We start from the raw sequence: 19,274 nt of genomic DNA, 5'->3' as shown, positions 1-19,274 counted from the left end.
CCTGCCGCTCCGCAGCAAGACTGAGCTCCCTGTGGGCCAGGGCGGGGCTGTCCGCCCCTCATGCAGCCCTCGTGGTACCTAGTACGGTGGCGCCTGAAAAATGCTCAATAAATGGCTCTTGACCTTCTGGTTTCTGGTGGTGTGCTCACTGCAGCTGCTCTGCCTGCTCCTCTTGGGGTGGGCGGGGCTGGGGGCTGGGGCAGGGCCTTGGGACAGGCCAGTGGACCCTTAGGTGGCACCAGGTCTCCTGTGTTTCCAAGTTCCCCACCCACCCCTGGAGCCAGGCGCGCAGTGACAACTCGGCCACCAGCCTGTCCCCCTCCGTGGCCTATGTGGCCCTGCCCATGGACTCTGACTACACCATGCAGGAGTTTGCCCTGCGCTACTTCCGGAAACCCCAGACCCTGTGAGTGCCCTTCCTGCCCCCACCCCGCGCCAGTCCATCCTCAGTCCCCCTGAAGTGGGCCTCCCTGCTTGAAGCCCCTGAGCCAGGGCTCTCTGTACCCTCTAGACCCGGCCTGGGATTGGGGGGTGGGAGGGCTGAGCAAGCAGGGGTGTACTCCCCCATCCCCCCTCAGGCCGGCCCAGACCAGCGGAGATGCTGAGAAGGCCACGGCCAGCCTGGTGCAGTACAGCAAGGTAAAGGGGACGGTGGGGGGGGAGCCAAGCCCGCGGACCTGCCCACTGGCCCTGCCCCACCGGCCCCAGACCTACAGCCCAGCCTCTTTGGCTGCAGGCTCCCATCCAGAAATCGCTCATCAGCTTCAGTGACGAGGACACGAACAGGCAAGCTGTGGAGAGCTTCCAGGGTGAGTGGCCACAGCCTCTTGGGTCCCTGTGCCTGCGACCTAGGAGTCCAGTCGCCTTCTTGAGTTTGCCTTCTCAGGGAGGCGCACTGGTGGCTCCTGTGCCACATGGCCCTCCCCACTTCGACTCATGCTCAAGGGGTTGTGGCTTGTATGGGGTCTGCGCTGGAAGGCAGTGGTGGGTCCAGCTCACTATGCGCTCTGCGTAGCCCTGGGGCCCACAGCATCCCTGAACCTTGTCTCACTGGTAAGGCTGGGACTGCCACCCCGCTTGGCTCCCATGCATCTTGACAGCAAGGCACGAGATGGCCCCACGTAGCGATGGCACCAGCCACGGCTCACCATGCATCTTGTCCTGCCCACAGCTCTGATGCAGTTTATGGGGGACCAGTCCAAGCAGCGGGGCAAGAACGAGCTGGATCTCCTCTACGGGCTGCTGAAGGTGAGCACGGGCTGCTGAAGGTGAGCACGGGCTGAACGTGCCGGAAGCTGCAGGGGAGACAGTGAGCCCTGGGGGCCCCTCTCGATCTTCCTGCTGGGCCTCCAGGGCATCCCCTTTACATGTTCAAATCATCCAGTAATGTTCATTGAGCAGCTGTTACATGCTGGGCCCAGGACAACTGGGCCAAGTTGGTCAAGCCCCCACAGAGCTTACAACCTAGTTACAGAGGAGACGGTTGGTAAACCATCATGCAACATGCCCGGGGCCAAGAGTGCCTTGGAGAGAGAGAGAGAGTAGGGGCGGGGCTGCTGTGGTGCAGCAGGCTTGGTGACAAGGTGATCCTGGAGCAGAGGCCTGAAGGAGGCCAGGGAGTGAGGCCTGCGTGCCTCAGGGCAATGCATGTGAGTGGGTGGTGGGGGGTTGGGGGGGGAGGGGAAGGAAACTGGTGCCAGCGAGTGAGGGGGAGTGGAGTGAGAACCGGGAAGGGCGGTGGGTCCAGAGTGTGGAGGCCTTGCCCTCCACTGTCAGGACGTCCGAGTTTTCAAGATTGGGGAAAGCACTGGAGAGTTTGAAAGACGACGTGTCTTACAATTCATGGGTTTGCTCTGGCTATTGTCTGTGATTCTGGGAGTTTAAGGGCAAGGGAAGTGTTACTGCCATGATCCTAGGTTAGACATGGTGCTGGCTCAGGCCCAGAGGCAGCAGGAAGGGTTTGTATAAAATGCATGTGGGGTGTGAGAGAGTGGCCAAGGATGACACCAAGGCTTTGGTCAGGGCACTGGCTGGTCTCCCACAAGGATGCCTGAGTGAGGGAGCAGGGCTGGCCTGTGGCGGAATCTGTTGAAGTCTGAAGTCCCAGTCTTCAAGTGGAGGGTCTGGGCTTCAGGGGAGATGTCTGGGCTGGAGGCAGGCCCAGGGTGTCATGAGTGCAGACAGAGGCCCAAGGGCACTGCAGCCTCTAGAGGTCCCGGTGGTGAGGGGAGTCAGCTGAGATGACTGGGACAGAGGGACCAGAGAAAGAGGACAGGACCCAGCTCGGCCTGGAAGCAGGTGAAGTTGGTGACTTGGTGAATGGCCAGCAGTACAGATGCTGTTGAGCGGAGTGAGACCAAGCCTGAGAGAGGACTGTCGCTGTCACCCCAACCTGGCCCCTGCCCGTGGCCATTAGCAGGATCTCTCTGACCTCAGATTCCATGCCATCCCAGCCCCACCGCCTTGCCCCTCCTGTTCCCACAGCTCTGCCAGGAGAAGGAGGATCTCAGGGACGAGGTTTACTGCCAGGCCATCAAGCAGGTCACAGGACACCCCCGGCCGTGAGTGGGGGATGGGGGTGGGGGGAGGCGGGGGGGGCCTCTCAGGGAAAGCACAGCACCGCGGCCTGGCCAGCCTGAGGCCCAGGCTCTCTGCCCTGCAGGAAACTCTGCGCGAGAGGCTGGCGCTTCCTCAGCCTCCTCACGGGCTGCGTCCCCCCGTCGAACACGCTGATGCCCTACGTGACCAAGTTTCTGCAGGACTGGGGTCCTCACCAAGGTGCTGGCAGGGAGGGGCTTCTGGGCTGGGGTCTTGGCTGCTCAGGGAGGGGCAGGGAGATGCTCACAGCCCGGCCTGGCTCCTCTCTGCAGAGCTGGCCCACAGCAGCCAAGAGCACCTCCAGCGCACAGTCAAGTATGGGGGTCGCCGGCGGCTGCCCTCCCCAGGCGAGATGCAGGCCTTCCTGGTACTGGGGGTGCGGGCCAGGCAGTTTTCCAGGATTCCCAGTGGGTGGCAGGAGCTGGGGCCTCTTTCACGGGTGGACTGACCCTGCGCTTGTCCTGGCAGAAAGGACAAGTAGTCCACCTGGTCCTAATTCATTTGCCTGGGGGTGTGGATTACAAGACCAATATCCGCACTTTCACGGTGAGTGCAGGGCCACAGCAGGGGGCGGGGAGACACGGGAAGCCGTGGGTCTCAGTTCTGGGAACCCCCCCCACCCCCGAAGTCCTGTTCCTTCCCCAGCACCATCACGGCTCTGTCCACATGTCTAGGTGGCAGCAGAGGTGCTGGAGGAGTTGTGCAGGCAGATGGGCATCACGGACCCCCAGGAAGTGCAGGAGTTTGCCCTCTTCCTCATCAAAGGGGATGGTGAGCCACCTGGCCTGGGGAGGAAGCACGGTCAGGGTGGATTCCACTGCTGTGGCCTTGAGGGAGGCAGTTCCCATGCTTGGGGCTGGCCGGGCCATGGGCGGGGCTTGGGTGGGCCGTGGGCGGGGCTTGGGCAGGCCCTGGTAAGCCTGTTCAGGTTGGGAACCTGGACTCTTGGTGCAGATGAGCTGGTGCGGCCCCTGTGGCCCCAGGAGTACCTCAACAGTGTGCTGGGGGGTCCGGACGTGAGCCTGCACAGCCGGCGGCTCGGCTGGGAGACCCGGCTGCACTTTGACAATCCCACCTACATCAGCACCCACTACAGCCAGGTCTGCCTTGCACAGTAGTACCAGCCTCAGCTGCCTGGGCAGGGACCCTCCAAGAATCCCTGCCCTCAAAGGAGAAGGGAGGGTGCCAGCAGTGGGCTTGAGGCTCAGGAGCAACCCCCTTGCTGCCCCCGTCCCGCTCAGGTGCTGCGGGACTACCTGCAGGGGAAGCTGGGGCTCAGCCCCCAGGAAGACACCCGACTTGCCAGATTGGCTGCCTTGCAGCAGCTCAGCAGGAACAAGGAGGAGCCCCCCTCAGAGTGAGCGTGAACGCAGCCCCCATGCCTCCTGTCACCCCCTTACCCCCTCCTCCAAAGTCAAGGCCACTGGTGCCCTTCATGACCCTAACCCAGCGGGCTGTGTACACCTGTCCCCCATCCTACCCCACACTCCTCCAGGGCAGGGCCCACACCTCATCCATGTGTCTGGATCCCTGGTCTCACCCACGGTAGCCACTGGTTCATTGATTTAGCACCAGCTGTTTGCCCAGCCTTGCCTGACCAGGCTGTGCCCTAGGCAAGACCTCCTGGCTTACTTGCCGAGGAAGCAGCAGTGGCAGCAGCAATGGCAGACGAACGTGGCCACCGTGAAGAGCCTGATGGGCCGGGAACTGAGGCAGCTACAAGGATACAGCTCCCAGGAAGCACAGATCAGCTTCATCAGTGGGTCTGGGGCAGGGGGCGGCCAGGGAGGGGGAAGGGGGCACCCAGGAAGGAGGGGCAAGGGTAGAGGGGCTAAGCAGCTTCTCCACCAGCCCTGCTCTCCGTCTGCAGAGGCCGTGAGCGAGCTGCCCCTCTTCGGGTACACGGTCTACCCGGTGCTGCGAGTGAGCAATCCGGCCCTGCCCAGCCCCGGCCTCCTGGGGCTGAACCGCCAGCACCTTGTCCTCATGGACCCCAGCTCCCAGGTGGGCCGGGCTCCTGCCCCCGTGCCGGCCTGGGCACCCTCGGGGCACTGGGCTCCCCCCGACACTGACCCCACCCCCCAGGAACTGTGCTGCTCCATCGCCCTGAGGGACCTGCAGCGGCTCCACCTGCTGAGCCCACTGGAGGCAGAGGGCTCCCCTGGCCTGGAGCTCAACTACGGCTCAGCCGACAACCCCCAGACCATCTGGTTTGAGCTTCCACAGGTGGGTGGCCTCCGCGTGCCCTGAGAAGGTGATAAGTGCCTCACCCAGGCCCGGTGTGCCCAGCCGCCTGGGCCCAGGCTGCTGCGCAGGGCTCTGGCATGGTGGGGCTGGGGGACAAAGGCGGGGGGCTGGCAGGGGAGCCCTGCCCTCATGTGCCACACCTGCACAGGCCCAGGAGCTGAAGCACACCATCACCTTCCTGCTGGACGGCAACCCTCCTTCCAGTTAGGGGCCGTGCTGCACCCAAGGGGGGGGCAGAGATGGAGATGGGACCCCTCCCCGGCCCATGTCTCACCTCGACAATCTCCTCTGGGTGTGGTGAGGCCAGTCTGGTTTGGACTTCAGCACCTGGCTGTCCTGGAATCCACTGCAGCATGGCCCAGAGTGGGGCTGCTACAGGGACTTCAACTGGGGAAGTTCTGCGAGCCTCGCTCTGGGGTGGGCCTGTGGTGGGGACTGCAGGAACTCGGCTTGGGTGTCTGGGGGGTCACCCAGCCTGGGAGAGATGTCCACCTGGGCCCTGGCCCCACATCAGCACGTGCCCAGACCTGGGAGGAGCGGCTGCTGAGGAAATAAAACTCCTGAGAGAACGGGGCTGCACGCGTGCGTGTCCAACTGGACACTTTATTCTCCTGTAAATGCTGATGTCCCGCCCGGTCTTCCTGACCAGGAGGTGAGCAGGGGCAGGGCGGGCTGCTGCCCCTCTTGGCATGAGCTCTGCCTCTGGGCTGGACTGCAGGCGGCATCGTGAGGGGAGAGGGCGGTGGGGGTGGACCAAGGGCAGCAGGGGCTCCTCCTGAATCGGCTCCATGGCCTTGGCCTGCTGGGCCTCGCCCTGAGTTTAAAGTGTTTTAAGAGGTGGAGGGACCATTTTCTTTCTGCTCCTCTGGCAGCCACCACACCATATGCCCCTTTCTCACCTGGGGATCTGGCCCAGAAAACCCAACTGCGAGGGCCAGGAAGGCAGGCAGGCAAGGAGAAAGAGGGCCTCAGGCTTTGCGAGCAAAAAGAAAGGTGGGCTGACCGCGCTTTGGGAGGTGTTCGGGCCCATTTCCAAAGTGAGGTGTGGCTGGAAGCGGGGAAAGCCTGGGAGCAGGCCGCCCACCCTCCCTGGTCCTGAGCGACGCTGGGGTGGGCCACGCTGGAGTCTGGGGGGCAGGCAGGAATGTGGGCCCCATCGGGCCCCATCGGTCATCTCTGCAGGCCACACAGGCCGTGCCAGTCGGCTTCACTCTCGCACCGGGCTCGGCCACGGAACAACTGCTTGATGACGTCCTGTGCCTCTTCCTTCACTAGATTTGGGGGGGAGGGGGCGTGAGGGCCAGTCCCCTCCTGGCAGAGCCCCCACAAGTCCCTCCCGGCCGGTGCCGCTCACACTCACCGCTTCTTCCCGGACAGAGGTTCTGGGTCAGTGAGTGTGAGAGGTGGCGGGCGAAGGCTTTAAACAGTTCCTGGAGAGAGAGGGTGGGGAGAAGCCAGGAGCACCCATGCCAGGACCCAGGGCAAGGCAGACCCTGGAGGGGGCCGCGGGCTTCCGCCTTTCTTGTCCTGGACTCACGCTTCCCCCACTCCGTCTGCACCCCAGTGCTCCAGACTCAGGGGAGAACAGGGCCCATCCACCTACCATACCTTGGATGCAAACTTGCCCTCCTTGTAGAAGGGGGTCAGACACTTGACCACCACACTCGCAGCCTCCTTCAGGGAAATGCTGGGTGCCGAGAGCTGGCAGGAGCCTTGGGGGCTCGGGGGGCTCTGGTCGCTGGCTGAGACGCTGCCCTTTGCCTCAGCTAGGATGGAGGCCTTGGCTGAGGGACGTGGCCTCTTCTGAGCCTGGCTCCCCGGGTTCTCCTGGGCAGGGCCACAGCGGAGGGTCACTCTGGGGTCCCCTGTTCCGGGCCCCTCCCTTCCTTCTGGAAGACGGGGTCTCTGCGTCCGCTGGCTCCCTCTGGCCCGGCCCATCTGCCCTGGGGTGTGGACAGTGGAGACAACTGTCTCGGGGCCCCCCAAGCAGGCTCCAGCATGGCAGCCTTGTGCCTCTCGGTACCTGCTGGGGTCTGGGCCGCTTGCCTCTCTGTGCCTCCTCTGTGGGGCTGGGCTGGCCTTCGGGGGGCCTCTGGTCTCTGAGCGGGCAGGCACTGGCCGGAGGGGGAGCAGGCATCAGGGTCCAGTCGCCTCCACCCCTTCAGCCCGGGCAGCCCTGCAAAGCCTGTGGCAGGAGCCAGCCCCGCTGCAGAGGCCCAGGGAGCCAAGGGGATGCCAAGACTGCCCACACGCTCACCTCGGCCCCTCCTCAGCGCACTCCTTGGTATCGGGGCGGGCAGCCAAACGCCCCACGGCTCCATCCTCCTGCCCTGAGCCCTTCTCCAGGAGCGTCAGGGGTCTCCACACCCCATCACGGGAGGGGCTGGTACTATCTACCCCTAGGGCTGCAGTGAGTGGGGGCGGGCTCTTGGTCCTTCGGCAGAAGAAGCGGGTGATGTTCTGAGAGTCCTTGAGTGCCGCGGCGGCCAGGAGCTGCTGCTTCTTATTGACCCGGACCTTGGTGGTGGGGCTGCCCCGGGCAGGGCCTCTCTCCTCCTCGGGGGAGGGCCCCTGACAAACAGCATCGCTCCCGGGGGCCTCTCCTTGGAGCCCGGGGAGGGGCTCGGCGCACTCCGTACCCTGGCGGTCACAGGGCCGGCTGGGGGCCCCCTGCTCACCACCCTGCTCAGGCCGGGGCTCTTGCTCTGGGACCCACGTCTTCTCCATCAGCTCTGTGGCCGTCTGGAACAGGCAGGAGCCTTTGGGGAAACCAGCTCCCACCCGCTTGGGCTTGAGCTGCGAGGAGGAAAGAGGCTGCTGACCACAGGCCCCTCCAGCACTCGCTGGCAGGTCCAGGTGTGGCCGCGGGGGCCGGGGAAGGCAAGGCTGGGCAGGCCAAGGCTTGGGTGTTGGGCTGGAGAGAGGTGCTGGCGGGCTTCCAAGGCAGGGGAGAGCAAGGGTCAGGGCTGTGATGCCAGGAGGAGCAAGGACAGTGCTAATATGAAGGGCGAGGGGCCGGGGCACCGGTGGCGTGGTGGACTCACCGAGTACACCTGGGAGGCAGGCAGGATGTCATGCTCGGTGGGCTCCGGGGGCTCGGCCTGGGCGCTGCAGCTGCTGGTGCTGCCTCCCACACGGTACAGCTGCCCCTCCTTCGAGGCTCTGTGGATCTCAGCCACCTGGGGCGGCGGGGGGGGAAACGCCCTGGCTGGCACCCGCTAGCTCCAGGCTTCCCATGAGTGGCTTCTGTGGCTCACGCTTGCAGGCAACTGGACACTGGACAAGTTCTAGCCCCATGGGGCTGGCTAGAAATCCCTGCAGCCACGGAAGGGGGGGAGCTGGGCTTCCCCCTACATGAGTGGTCCCCTGGGTGGGGAGCCGCCCCCCCCGCCCCTGCCCAGTGCCCACCTTCTTCAGCACGCTGGCCTTGTACAGGTTGGCCACCTTGGCACTGCGGAATGTCTCGTGTTCCAGCTCCACTGCCTTGGCCTGGAGGTCAAGTCTGAGGGCAGCAATGGGATTAAGGTGTCAGGCCTGAGGTCAGCCCTGTGATTCTTGCAGGGGACCCTGGAGATGGCTTCAGGGCCTGGTGGGAATGGCCTTGGGCACAGGGATTCCAGCCTGGACTGTCTGGGCCCCTATGGCTTTCTGTCCTTCGGCAGTTCCTGGCAGCCTGTCATGGCCCAGCCTGCCCCCGGTGGGGCTGTGTGAAGACCCACACCCCCTTGGGAAGAAGATGAGTCACAATTTGGGGAGAGGTGCACAAATAAACTGGAGGCTTCCTAGGAGGCTCAGTGGTAGAGAACCTGCCTACCAATGCAGGAGACACAGGAATGCAGGGTTGGATCCCTGGGTCGGGAAGATCCCCTGGAGGACAAAACAGCAACCCACTCCAGTATTCTTGCCTGGAGAATCCCATGGATAGAGGAGCCTGGTGGGCTACATACAGTCCATGGGGCCGCAGAAAGTCGGACACAACTGAGGGACAGGGCATGCACGCCCAAACAAGCCGGGGGGGCTGACGACACTCACCCATCAGCGGAACCTGTGGCCTGGTGGTTACTGCTCAGCGCCTCCTCCAGGAGCCCCAGGCAGTGCTCACGGGCCTGCATCAGGGCAGGAAGGTGGTCACACAGGTCCCAGGTGGGGGGAGGAGCCTGAGGGCAGGTGTGAGGAGCTGCCCACCTCCTACCTTCACAGTGAGCCTGGGGATCTTCCTACTGGCAGCCTCTCTCAGGGGACAGTCCTCATCTGCGGGGAGGAGAGGCGAGTCCTTCCAGCCTACTGCCTGCTCTCGCGCGTCCCTGACCCCCCCAGCGAGCTTTCCGCCACCCACACCCTGGGATCAGCCCAGGGGACGTCTCTGTACTGACCTGGGGGTACGAATTCTTCTGTCTTGGGGTCTTTGCCCTGGAAGATGACATGAAGTCCTGTGAGTCATCCTATCCCATAGCAACACAGCTCCGAGTCTAGCATAAGCGAGGGGCTGAGAGGGTGTGAACAGGGGCCACCCAGAGCCACCTGAACCCTGCCCCCTTCACCTTGCGCAGGCGCATCTGCTTCTGGTAGAAGAGATTCCATTCCCGCTTCTGGGCCTCGTCTCTGCCCTCGTCCCCGCTGCCTCCAGACCCTTCATCATACCTAGGCGACAGGCTGGGCGTGAGCTGTCCTGGGTCTGGGCTTTGCCCTCCCATCACACGTCTGGTAGGGCAGTGATGTCTCTGATGCCCTGGATGCTTGGGGGCAACGCTGATGTCCTGGCCCCAGTGTGGCCCTCGGGGTGGGGGCATGTGTCACTTCTGATCTGGCCTTGGCCCCAAGGAGAGAATGCCAGACTCTTTCTAGTGGGTTGGGGGGCCCTGGCCTCATGGCCCCTTACCTGCTAAAGCCCCCGTAACCCCTGCGGCCTCCTTCGTACAGCTCGGGGTCATAGCCGTTCCCTTGGGAGGGCCCAATGCAGGTCTTGTTCCAGCTGCTTCTCTGCTCCAAAGCGTCCAGCTGCTTCCGCACACCTGCGGGGTTCTGGCAGCAGTCACAGCCTTTGGTGCAGGCGGGGGGCAAGTCCCCGAAGTACTTGGCAATAGCAGCATGGCGGCACCTGGAGCAGGGGTGGTGAGGGACCTGCTCGGGCCAGCGTTTGTTTACCCAGCCCCCAAACTCTGCCTGAGCATGGCTGTCTGGCACTGTGGCCAGCATCTCAGGCAAGCCTCACAAGGCATCACTGGGCTGGGTGGGGTGCCCATTTTATAGATGAGGACAACGAGCTGAAGGAGATTCCTCAAAGCCATGTAACACATGTGCCCAGGGGAGCCAGGGCACGAACCCGCTCTGCTTCTCCATGGGGCACTCCTCTGGGCTCCAGGCCCCGGCACCCTCTCCATCCTCCGGTAGTGGGGCACCCTGGGAGGAGCATCGCCTCTGGGTGCAGACTCTGACTCTGCAGCTGAGGCTGTGTCCTTGGGGAAAGCGTCTGACCTCCTGAAATGAAGCTTAGGCACCTCGAGCATAACACGCCTACAACATGGTACAAGGAGAGCCCTGGCCTTCTCGGGCAGCGTAAGAGCCGAGACAGCGCTGCGGAGTGCGCCACAGCACTCAGCACTTAGGGCTCTTATTACCGCTCCTCACTGTCTGCTGAGTGGGAGAGGGAACAGCAGGAAGTAGCCCTACCCCACCTCGGCGCTCTGCTCTGCTTCTGTCTCCTGGCGACTCCTCCCTGTTGTCCCTAACAAGCCTCTGCCTGACCCAGTGTACACGGCCCGGAACCGAGAGACTGCTTGAGAACAGGAACCAGGCAGCTCTGGGCTAGCACCCCATGCTGGGCACTGGTGAGCACAGCCTTGGCCGTGGTCTTCCTCCTCACATCTTCCTCTGCCCTGACCCACCACAGCCCCCTTGGGGTGCCAGCCTCCAGCAGTCTCTCCTGTGGGGGCCCAGTGGATCACTGGGGCAGATGTAGAGACCGGGGCTGGGGGGGAGGGCACAGCTCCATCCGGGCCATTACAAACAATGGTCCCTGCAGCAGGCATGCAGCACAGGGTGGGCGAAGCCTCTGGAGAGGCCAGGGCAGAGGCAAGGCCATCCAGGTACCACATCCCAAAGACAAGAAGAGCTGGCACCACTGCTCTAGCTGGGACACGACTTAAACACAAGCACTGCCTGGGGCTGCAAGGAACAGGCTGAGGAGCCGAGACCCCAGGCCAGCTCGGAGAACACCGCCCAGAGGAAATGTGGGCTGGCTGCGCGGCCACCAGAGGGCGCCATCCCCGCCGCACCCAAACCCACGCTGCTCACCCCGCCGCCCAAGTCCGTGCCGCCTGCCTGGCCTCTGGGACACTCTGGCATCCGAGTGGTGAGGCCACAAGCCTGGCTTCCTTCCCCGCACCCTCCCCCAAGCCCTGACTCACTGGCGTTTTGTGCTCACACTCAAAGGGCTCCATTGACAGCTCGCAGATGCGGGCTAGGGTCGGCCCCTGTCCTGCTCCGGGCACCGCCTGGTCTGCTGGGGTGGCATGACCAGCCAAATGTCAAACGGCCCTGCTGGCCACTGGGCTTCTGTGGAGCCCATCCCTGCTGGCCGGGCCGGGAGTGTGGAGACAGCCCCAGCAGACACTGTCGAGAAAAGAGCAGCAGTGTCCTCTCTCCTCCGGGGCCACCTCCCGAGGGACGGGCTAAGCCTGGGATACTCCCCGGTCACTCAGGACTCCCGAGTCCTTCCCTGAGATGTCGCGCCAGAGGGCTGACAGCCTGGGTGGTCCAGCAGCTCCCCCTCTTTCTTTCCCAGGAGAAGAGAGGACGGGGGCCTGCTGGGGAGTCGCCTGAAGGACAGACTGGGGGCTGAGGGACATGGGTCCCCCAAGGGGGCCGGGGTGCCAACGGCTGGAGAGCTGCAAGCCCCCTCCCTCCCGACTTCGCCGCTCAGGTGGAGCCTCCCAGAGGTCATCCTTGCCAGGGAACGTGCGAGTCGCCCTCCTCTTTCATCAGCTCACAGCCCAGGCCCAGCCCACACCAGCCAGGAGGGAGGAGAGGAAGAGGAGGAGGAACAGGAGGGCAGACCTCAGGGAAGGGAGCAGGCACAGGAAGGCTGCAGGACGCCCTCCCGGCAGGGATTCCCTCTGGGCACAGCAGGGGCACTGGCTCCCCACTTGAGCGGCCGCCCCGAGTAATGTGACACTTGAATCTCCAGGACGACCAACAACAAAAAAGCGGAGGCCGAGACAGCAGCTGGCTGTCAACAGCCAGGAGCTCCGCTGCGCTGAGCAGAGGCACCCGGGGCGCAGCCGCGGGTCAGGAAAGACGCATCCGCAAAGGAAGGAAGAGGTGTGAGCCCGGCCCGGGCTGGCCGGGGGAGGCAGGGAGGAGAGACACTCGAGGCCGCTGGGCTGCCCTGCACCTGTGGCCGCCCCCGCCGCACCTGACTCGCAGGTGAGTGGCCGGTCACAGAGTGGGGAGGAGGGAAGGGCGCCGCCAGGGTCCCCTGCCTCGAGGGTGGATCCACCACGAACACGGAGAAGAGGGTCCTGGGGGACACACTAGGGCACAGTCTCCAGACAGCGTCCCCTTCGAGCCTGGGCTCTCCCCTCTCCCGCTGGGACCCAGCACGGCCCCGGGGCTGAGGCTACAGCCCTCGTCGCAGGGTGGTTTTCTCTGTTTGCTGAGCAGGCAGAGGGCCCTGGGGAGCCTGCTTACTCGACAAAAGTTAGTTTAAGCTCTTTCTATTCAGGGGGCTTAAACAAGGGATTTGGCTGGCCTGGCCGGGGAGGGAGCTCTCGCCTGCCCACTGAGCCTCCCTTTCCCCCCGGGATCAAGTACCTGCTTTCTCCCAGTTGAGGCCCAGCCAGTTCAAACCACCCAGGATGTGGATGTCCTGAACAAGAGCAGCAGCTCCCACCTCTTATAGGGGGACGCTTGTTCTTGGCTAGGGGGGGCTAGGCCCAGGTCCTCCTCCCAGTGCCCACTGAGATCTTCAGGAGCCCCCAAATCTCCCTGAGCACCAGGCTAGTGCTTGAGGGCCCTAACCCCAGGGTGGGGTAGAAGTGAAGCTGGGGGGGGACTGCCCTACCCCAGTACTGGGCCCACAGTGCGGACCCCTCCACACACACTGCTCCAGCCTCCCTGTCCTCACACAAGCAGCATTAAAGGCTCCCTCCCCAGCCACCCCCACCCCTACCCCCCAGATGTCTTCCCCAAGGCAAACAAGCCCACATCTACCTAGGAAGGAAAACAACCACCCAGGTTACGGTGGAAACCAAACATCAGCCTGTGTGTTCCTGGCTCCACTGAGGCTGTAGGAACTGGCCTGGGCTGCAGGCTGGGGAGGCTTAAAAGCCCTGCAGCGACAGGCGGTGATGACAGAGAGAGGGGACAGACGCCGAGCGAGGGAGGGACGCAGCGGTGAGCCACCGCGAGACGGCCCAGGCAGGCAGGTGGGGATTAGAGTCTGCAGGCCCAGAGGACGCAAGTGGACGGGGCCCCTCAAACACAAGTCCCTCAGCAGGGACACAAGGGTGATGCCCAGCTCTGGGACTGGGAAGAGTCAGCAGCAGCAAGCAGAGCTATGGGGCTGGAGACCCTGGGCTGCTGAGGGCTCAAGTGTCTCCCTTCCACCGCAAGGTGGGGCTAAGGCTGGAAGCGCAGCACACAGTGGGCACCTCTGCCTCGCTGGTTAGGCTTCGGGAATCTGCTAAGACACCCACGGCCTTCAGTTATGCCTCATTCCGGTTGTTTCTCCAACAAGTAAGGGTGGATGAACCCACCTTGATAAAATAACGAGGCAGGGCAAGAAGCCCTTGGACCCTTTAGGCACCAACACGCCCTTATCAGTCACCAAACAGCTGTGCCTGGACTTGGAGCGTCAGTTTGGCAAGAAGGAAACAGGGCCACTTCAGTACCAGGTGGCAGCTGTCTGGCCTGCAGGACGCCTGCTGCTCAGTTGCAAGGCCCTCTGTGCCAGGAGATGCCACCCAAAGGCATGTGTCCTAGTCCCTCCAGCTCTGCCAGCCTTCCCTCAGCCTGGCACATCTCCCCGCTCTGCAGGCTGCCCCTCTGGCTGGGGCAGGGCCATGAAGGGCCATACGGGCCGAGAGCCAGGGAAAGCCACCACTTGTTCTGGCTGCTCCTAACTGAGGTGCTACCGGGCGTGGGGCTGGGAGATACTCTAGCTTCCTTGGTTCACAGGCAGGAAGTACAGTCTGGGAAGGAGTGTGGCGGAACTGAGCTAGGAAGACTGGCAAAACATAGAGAGAGGCCCACAGGGCTTCCCTTCCCATCTCCCTCCAAACATGGGAGGAAGGTTAAAGGGACAAGAGGCAGCCCTCCCTGGAGTGCCCCCTCTTCCCGGGCCACACCTGGGAACGCTGAGGGCTCCCTGCTGAGCAACAGCTGGGCCACGGCCACACGGTCACCTGACGACGGCTGGTTATATCAGGCACCCGGCGTCAGGCACCCTTGGCCTTGCTTTAAATAGTGTGCTGGGAAGCCCGCCCGGGACCTGCTGGAATGTGCCTCCACCCTCTAGGAGTACAAGCCCCCTCCAACTCCCCCATGGGGCCCACTAAGGCTCCTTTCACTCAAGGCCAAGCTGGAAAGGATGAAATAGCAACTGGAGACCAAAGGGGGCTCTGGTCTTCGGGGCAGATCCACGCTTGTCCCCAGTGCAGACGGGATCCCACGGGCACCCCCAGGGCTGACCCAGGCGCAGCTGGCTGATTCCGGTCCCCACAGGCCCCGGCCGTGCGAGTCTGTGGCCCGCAGCTGGCGTGGACGGATGCTCTTCCCAGAGTGGGGCCCGGGCCCCCCGGGCATGAGTCTGCAGCTTTCTCACTTCCTAAGCCCTGAAGGGCCAACAGGCCCCGCCTTTACTGCACAGCGGTTCAGCCTCCGCTCCACCTTCCTCCTCCCTGCTTTGGGGATCACACCTGCACCCCCTCCGCACCCCGACTGACCAGGGTCTCCAAGCAACCTCTCGCTCAGAAGCGGAGCCACCCCCTCTGCAATCCCTCCTGAGCCTTTAGGCGTGGGGGCACAAGTGGAAAAGCCCCCCTGCCAGCCTGCGCTCCCTGCTTCCTCTGAAGGAGTGTCTCTGATGGCTCCATTAGGCAATGCAGGCCCTGGGCCAATCAAGCTGAGAAAGACAGGCCAAGTGCAGCTAAAGAAGGGAGGCAAGAGCAGCCCAGCCCTGGAGCCTGGTGCACGCTCCCTGAGGGCTGCGGTCGGCCCACTGGAATGGGCCAGGCGGGCAGGCTCTCATCCTCCAGGAAACCCGGGGTGTGGGACGCCCAGGGGCCCAGGACCACGCTCCTGTGCACACCTGCTCCACGGGTCAGCGGGAGGAGGTCTGCTCGGTGTGACCTGAGGAAAGGGGTCCTCATGAACTTGACACAGAAAGACTCGCAAGATCTGCCCTTTGGTGACAAGTCACAGGAGGTTCTCAAAGAGCAGGCGCGGCCCAGTGAGTGAAGACGCTGTGCTCCAGACTCCCATGTGTGGGTGGGGCTGGTCTCCGCAGCCCTGGTCACACGAGCCAGGCCCTCGGTGCACGGCTCCTGATCTTGTCTGCAAAGATCAGGCTTCCCAGGACAGGCGTCCAGGGAGGCACAGTGTGACCGCGGAGAGGTCCCTTCCTCTCTCCAGTCTCAGGGTCCCCAGGTGCAGAAGAAAGGAGGCAGAAGGGGGTGACGCATGGCATTCCAGAATCGTATGCCTCCCAGGACATTGGAAGACTGGGCTCCTGATCTCCTCTGCAGAAAGGTGCAGACCCTGGGCTGCGGCATGGGAGAAGCTGGGGGGCTCTGACTCCAGGAGCTTTGCCCTCTGACAGAACACCATCCAGTCCTCCACGGAGCCATCGCCACCTGCCTGCGGTAGCATCATCACTTACAACACAGCTCCCCGCCTCCAGCCGGCCCCCCACCACCTTCCTTCACCTCACACACCACAGACATCCTGGCATGAAGGACGCAGACGACACTCCCCAAAGGTGCTGGAGGAAGGCGTGCGCAGGGAGGGGGCCGTGACGGCCCCCAAAGGCCGTCTGGCCTCTCCCCACCCAGAGCGGAACCACGTGCCCCGGGCACTCCCGGAGCCCGGCGCTGGGCCCACCCCTCCCTCCTGACAGCCTCAAGGTGGGCACCCCGTCTTCATGTAAAATGAGGGGAGGAAGAGACCCAGAGAGACAAAGTGACTCCGAGTCACAAAAGCAGGGAGGAGGCCGGCAGCATCAAACCCAGGGTGATTCAAATGCTGTGCTACAGGGCCGGCTGGCCAGACGGGAGCAGGAACCCTGTGGAGGAGGCACCTGTGCCAGCCACCATCCAGGCCCTGAAGGACCGCGAGGCGGACGGGGGTGGGGGGGCAGAAGTGGCCTAGGTGACCACAGGTGGGGCTTATGAGGCCTCCAGGAGGTCCCACCCTCTAACGGCCAGAGCTGCCCAAGAAGGAAGGGCTGGGCAGGACGGGGGCTCCCCTCCTTGAGCAAAGGCCGCATGCCAGAGAGGGCAGGGAGCCAAGGGCAGCGCAGAGGGCCCGGCGGATGACCTTCCAGGCGGCTCTAAGGACGCTCCGCTGCAGTGGCAGGGCCGGGGGTGACCACAGCCCGCACCGGGCGAACCTGCCAGGCAGAGATCAGGGACGGGGCGGTGGCAACAAGAGCTTAAGGCCTGGCGCAGGCCCGAGGCCGCTGGCAGCCCCGCCTCGGTGAACAGGTTGAGGCTGGGTTGGCCCAGGCTGTCTCTGAGCCCTCTCTCAAGAGGCACTGGCTCCCTCGTGCCCACCGGTAAGGCGCTAGGGGAAGAAAGTCTCGGGTATAACGTGCCTTGACTCACTGACTTGGCCTGGGCCTTCACCTTCGGCCCCTCAGGCAGGACGGGCCGGAGGAAGCCCTGGGTCAGGGGGCCTGGAGGCTGACCAGCCACTCAGGGGGGCGGGGGGTGTGGGGGAGAAAGAGGACCCTCTTGAGAGCCAGAAGAGCAGGTCCCAGCCAGTAAGAGCGGGGCGGTTACACCCTCCCTGGGACGCCTGGTCCCATCCTGAAAGAAGACTCCTTGGGGAAAACTGGAGGAGTACGGTGTCACCCCACCTTCTCACAGGAAGACACCGAATGAGGAAAGAAACGGGGCTGATGAGAGGGGTGGGGACCCCAGGGGGCCTCAGACCACCCCCTCAGTCAGCGCTCACCTCTGGCCGACCCTGGCCAGCAGCCCCCAACAGCCTGCTCCCGGGAGAAGCCAGCCCGCTGTCCCCAAAAGTGACTAAAGGGAAGGGTGCCAGGCTGGGATCCCAGAGCCCCGTGTCCCTACCGGGAAACCAACCGGGAAGCTGTGTCCATACCAGACACCCTGACAACACCTAGGAGTTGTGTCTCAAAACAAAGGAGTGGAACAGGGCAGTCACCTTCACGGCCAGCAAGTGTGGCTGACCCTGGCTGCTGGCAGAGCCCTCCCGGGGCTGGCTGTGCCCGGCGGGGCCTCAGCCTCCCCCGTGTCCCTGGCTGGAGCAGTGCCAGTGCTGAGCGAGGGCCCCCACGGCTCGCTTCCTCCCTGGTGAGCCACCGGACTCTGATGGGCGAGACCTGACAAACTCGTTCTGCGGGCCGGGGTGGGTGAGAGGGCGGACTCTCGGGAGCCAGCTCTGCGGGGACGCCAGGCCCTCTCTCTGCTCTGCAGCCCAGGAGGCACCCAGCAGGGGCCCGGCGCAGCATGGCAGCCAGCAAGTTCGTGCAGGAGATACACTCCATCGGGGACAGGCTGCTGCTCAAGCTGCAGAGGCTGCCGCAGGCCGAGCCCGTGGAGGTCCTGGCCTTCTCGGTCCTGGTGGTTTTCACAGGTAAGCCGGGGCTCCCGGAGTCTCCTCGGCACCCAGGGCTCTTCCTTGCGTCTGGGAGAGGAAACCACGGTGCCAGTCGGAGGGCTGGGTGGTTCCCCAGACAGAGGAGGAGCAGCAGATGTCTCCAGAGGGTGGGGTGGGGGGCAGGGGATCTCCCCCTATTCTCCGACATGCTGCGCCTGGGGATGGGGTGTGCTGAAAACCAGGGCCCAGGGATGAAGGGAGCAAAAGCTCTGGGGGCCGGCGTGGGGACAGTCACTCCTCTCCCCAGATTCTCGCTGCTTCTGACCCGTAAGCAGACCTTTGGGGAAGGTCCTCCAGGCCCCCAAGGGGGCTTCTTCAGAAGTGAGGTGCGCGCTTTCTCCCCTACCCGGTCTGAGTTTCCCGTGCTCTCTGCTGTCTCCCCACCCTCTCCAGGCACTGTAGTGCTGCTGCTACTGATTGCCTGCGGCTTCTGCTGCTGTCAGTACTGCTGGCCCAGGCGGAGAGGCAGGAGGACCCAGGTGGGACCCATGACCCTACCCTGAGGGCCAGGGAGATGGCCGAGAAGCCGGAGAGGAGACTGCCGACGCCACGACCCAGGTGTCAGCCTGGCCCCGCAGCCCTCACCCCTCAAGACAAAGACCCACGGCTCAGCCCTGGCTGAGCCCAGGGACCCGGACGCTGACTGAGAGACGTGGAGCCTCAGCAAGGAAACGTGCTGTTTCAGCCACAGAACTCTCACCTGCAAGGTGCCCAGGAGGGATCGATGGTTTCGAAGATAGAAAACCACCAGGGATTCTTTGCCGACCTGAGTTTTTTAACAAAGCACAGAGCGTGGTCCCCGTACTCACAGAACAGCCCGCATCTGTGGGGAGCTGGCCCTCGGGGGTCCCATGCCAGAGAGAAGCAGGCCAATCAGAGGGGCTCTGTGCAGGAGCTACTGGGTCCCAAGCGCCCCCCAGAGTGGGGAACATGTCAGTGTTCTATTCCAGGGTTTGCCTGCTTCTTTCCAGTGTTTGCCTGCTTCTTTCCAGTAAAGGCTTTCTGGTTATGTGTTTCTGCGGTGCCCCACTCCCCGGGCTGGGCCCTGTGCATCGGGAGGGCGGCATGCCAGGAGACCCGGGGTGTGGCCAGTGACTTTTCCTTGCAGCCTCTGCTCTCCTTGTGCCCACGGAAGCTGGAGAAACACGCAGGCAAGAATGCCACGTTGGGGGGAAGGGGGCAAGCGGGCAAGACTCCGGAACCAGGGGAGGGCTGCCCTCCTGCCGAGCGCCGCTCCCCGATGCCTGGTCGGCCGCGACGGAGGCTGCATCTGCCCCAGGCAGGTGCTGGGCTCAAGAATGCCACGCCACAATCACCACGGCCATTAATTGTAGGCGGCATGCCCTGTCCTAGCAGGTCCCCTCAAACTTCCGGAATAAGAGACGTGAGGTCCCTACTGTCGTCCATAACCTGCCTCCCGACCGCAACATCCTCTCCCCAGTGGGCCAGACGGTCTGGGTTCCAATCCTCACCACCACCCCCCACCCCCGACCAGCTACATGAACAGATGTGACTCGACCTTCCAAGGCTATGTTTCCTTCCCTTGTGAAATGGGGACAATCCTGGTACCCTCCTCCTCGGGT

General features: G+C 63.8%; 3 protein-coding genes across 3 annotated transcripts in view; 2 read left to right on the top strand and 1 right to left on the bottom strand.

Moving 5' to 3' along the window:
• Window positions 1-5,053, top strand: part of MYO15B (myosin XVB) — a 30,119-nt gene extending 25,066 nt beyond the window's left edge. Inside the window, 15 exon segments of the mRNA XM_052658646.1 lie at window positions 261-406; window positions 579-639; window positions 737-809; window positions 1,172-1,248; window positions 2,485-2,561; window positions 2,663-2,778; window positions 2,871-2,965; window positions 3,067-3,144; window positions 3,273-3,369; window positions 3,553-3,698; window positions 3,840-3,955; window positions 4,212-4,357; window positions 4,469-4,602; window positions 4,684-4,824; window positions 4,994-5,053. Of these exon segments, the coding sequence (XP_052514606.1) occupies window positions 261-406; window positions 579-639; window positions 737-809; window positions 1,172-1,248; window positions 2,485-2,561; window positions 2,663-2,778; window positions 2,871-2,965; window positions 3,067-3,144; window positions 3,273-3,369; window positions 3,553-3,698; window positions 3,840-3,955; window positions 4,212-4,357; window positions 4,469-4,602; window positions 4,684-4,824; window positions 4,994-5,053 (1,563 nt within the window).
• Window positions 5,054-5,462: 409 nt separating this feature from the next.
• The window catches only part of RECQL5 (RecQ like helicase 5), a 29,618-nt gene continuing 15,806 nt past the window's right edge, over window positions 5,463-19,274 (bottom strand). The window contains exons 9-20 of the mRNA XM_052657520.1: window positions 9,725-9,943; window positions 9,387-9,486; window positions 9,219-9,255; window positions 9,038-9,096; window positions 8,878-8,951; window positions 8,254-8,347; window positions 7,890-8,024; window positions 7,103-7,641; window positions 6,869-6,959; window positions 6,454-6,672; window positions 6,206-6,275; window positions 5,463-6,116 (exon numbers count right to left, since the gene is read on the bottom strand). Coding sequence (XP_052513480.1) covers window positions 6,016-6,116; window positions 6,206-6,275; window positions 6,454-6,672; window positions 6,869-6,959; window positions 7,103-7,641; window positions 7,890-8,024; window positions 8,254-8,347; window positions 8,878-8,951; window positions 9,038-9,096; window positions 9,219-9,255; window positions 9,387-9,486; window positions 9,725-9,943 — 1,738 coding nt within the window. The 3' untranslated portion in view covers window positions 5,463-6,015. The remainder of the gene's footprint in view (window positions 6,117-6,205; window positions 6,276-6,453; window positions 6,673-6,868; window positions 6,960-7,102; window positions 7,642-7,889; window positions 8,025-8,253; window positions 8,348-8,877; window positions 8,952-9,037; window positions 9,097-9,218; window positions 9,256-9,386; window positions 9,487-9,724; window positions 9,944-19,274) is intronic.
• Window positions 12,011-19,001, top strand: SMIM5 (small integral membrane protein 5). Its single transcript, XM_052657521.1, has 3 exons — window positions 12,011-12,270; window positions 17,508-17,667; window positions 18,085-19,001. Exons 2-3 carry the CDS (start codon window positions 17,541-17,543, stop codon window positions 18,192-18,194), a joined length of 237 nt encoding a protein of 78 aa, XP_052513481.1. The 5' UTR covers window positions 12,011-12,270; window positions 17,508-17,540; the 3' UTR covers window positions 18,195-19,001.

This window comes from Budorcas taxicolor, chromosome 19, assembly GCF_023091745.1.
Source record: "Budorcas taxicolor isolate Tak-1 chromosome 19, Takin1.1, whole genome shotgun sequence".
In the NCBI taxonomy this organism is placed as follows: Eukaryota; Metazoa; Chordata; class Mammalia; order Artiodactyla; family Bovidae; genus Budorcas; species Budorcas taxicolor.
This window is presented reverse-complemented; position numbering and strand designations above follow the sequence as displayed.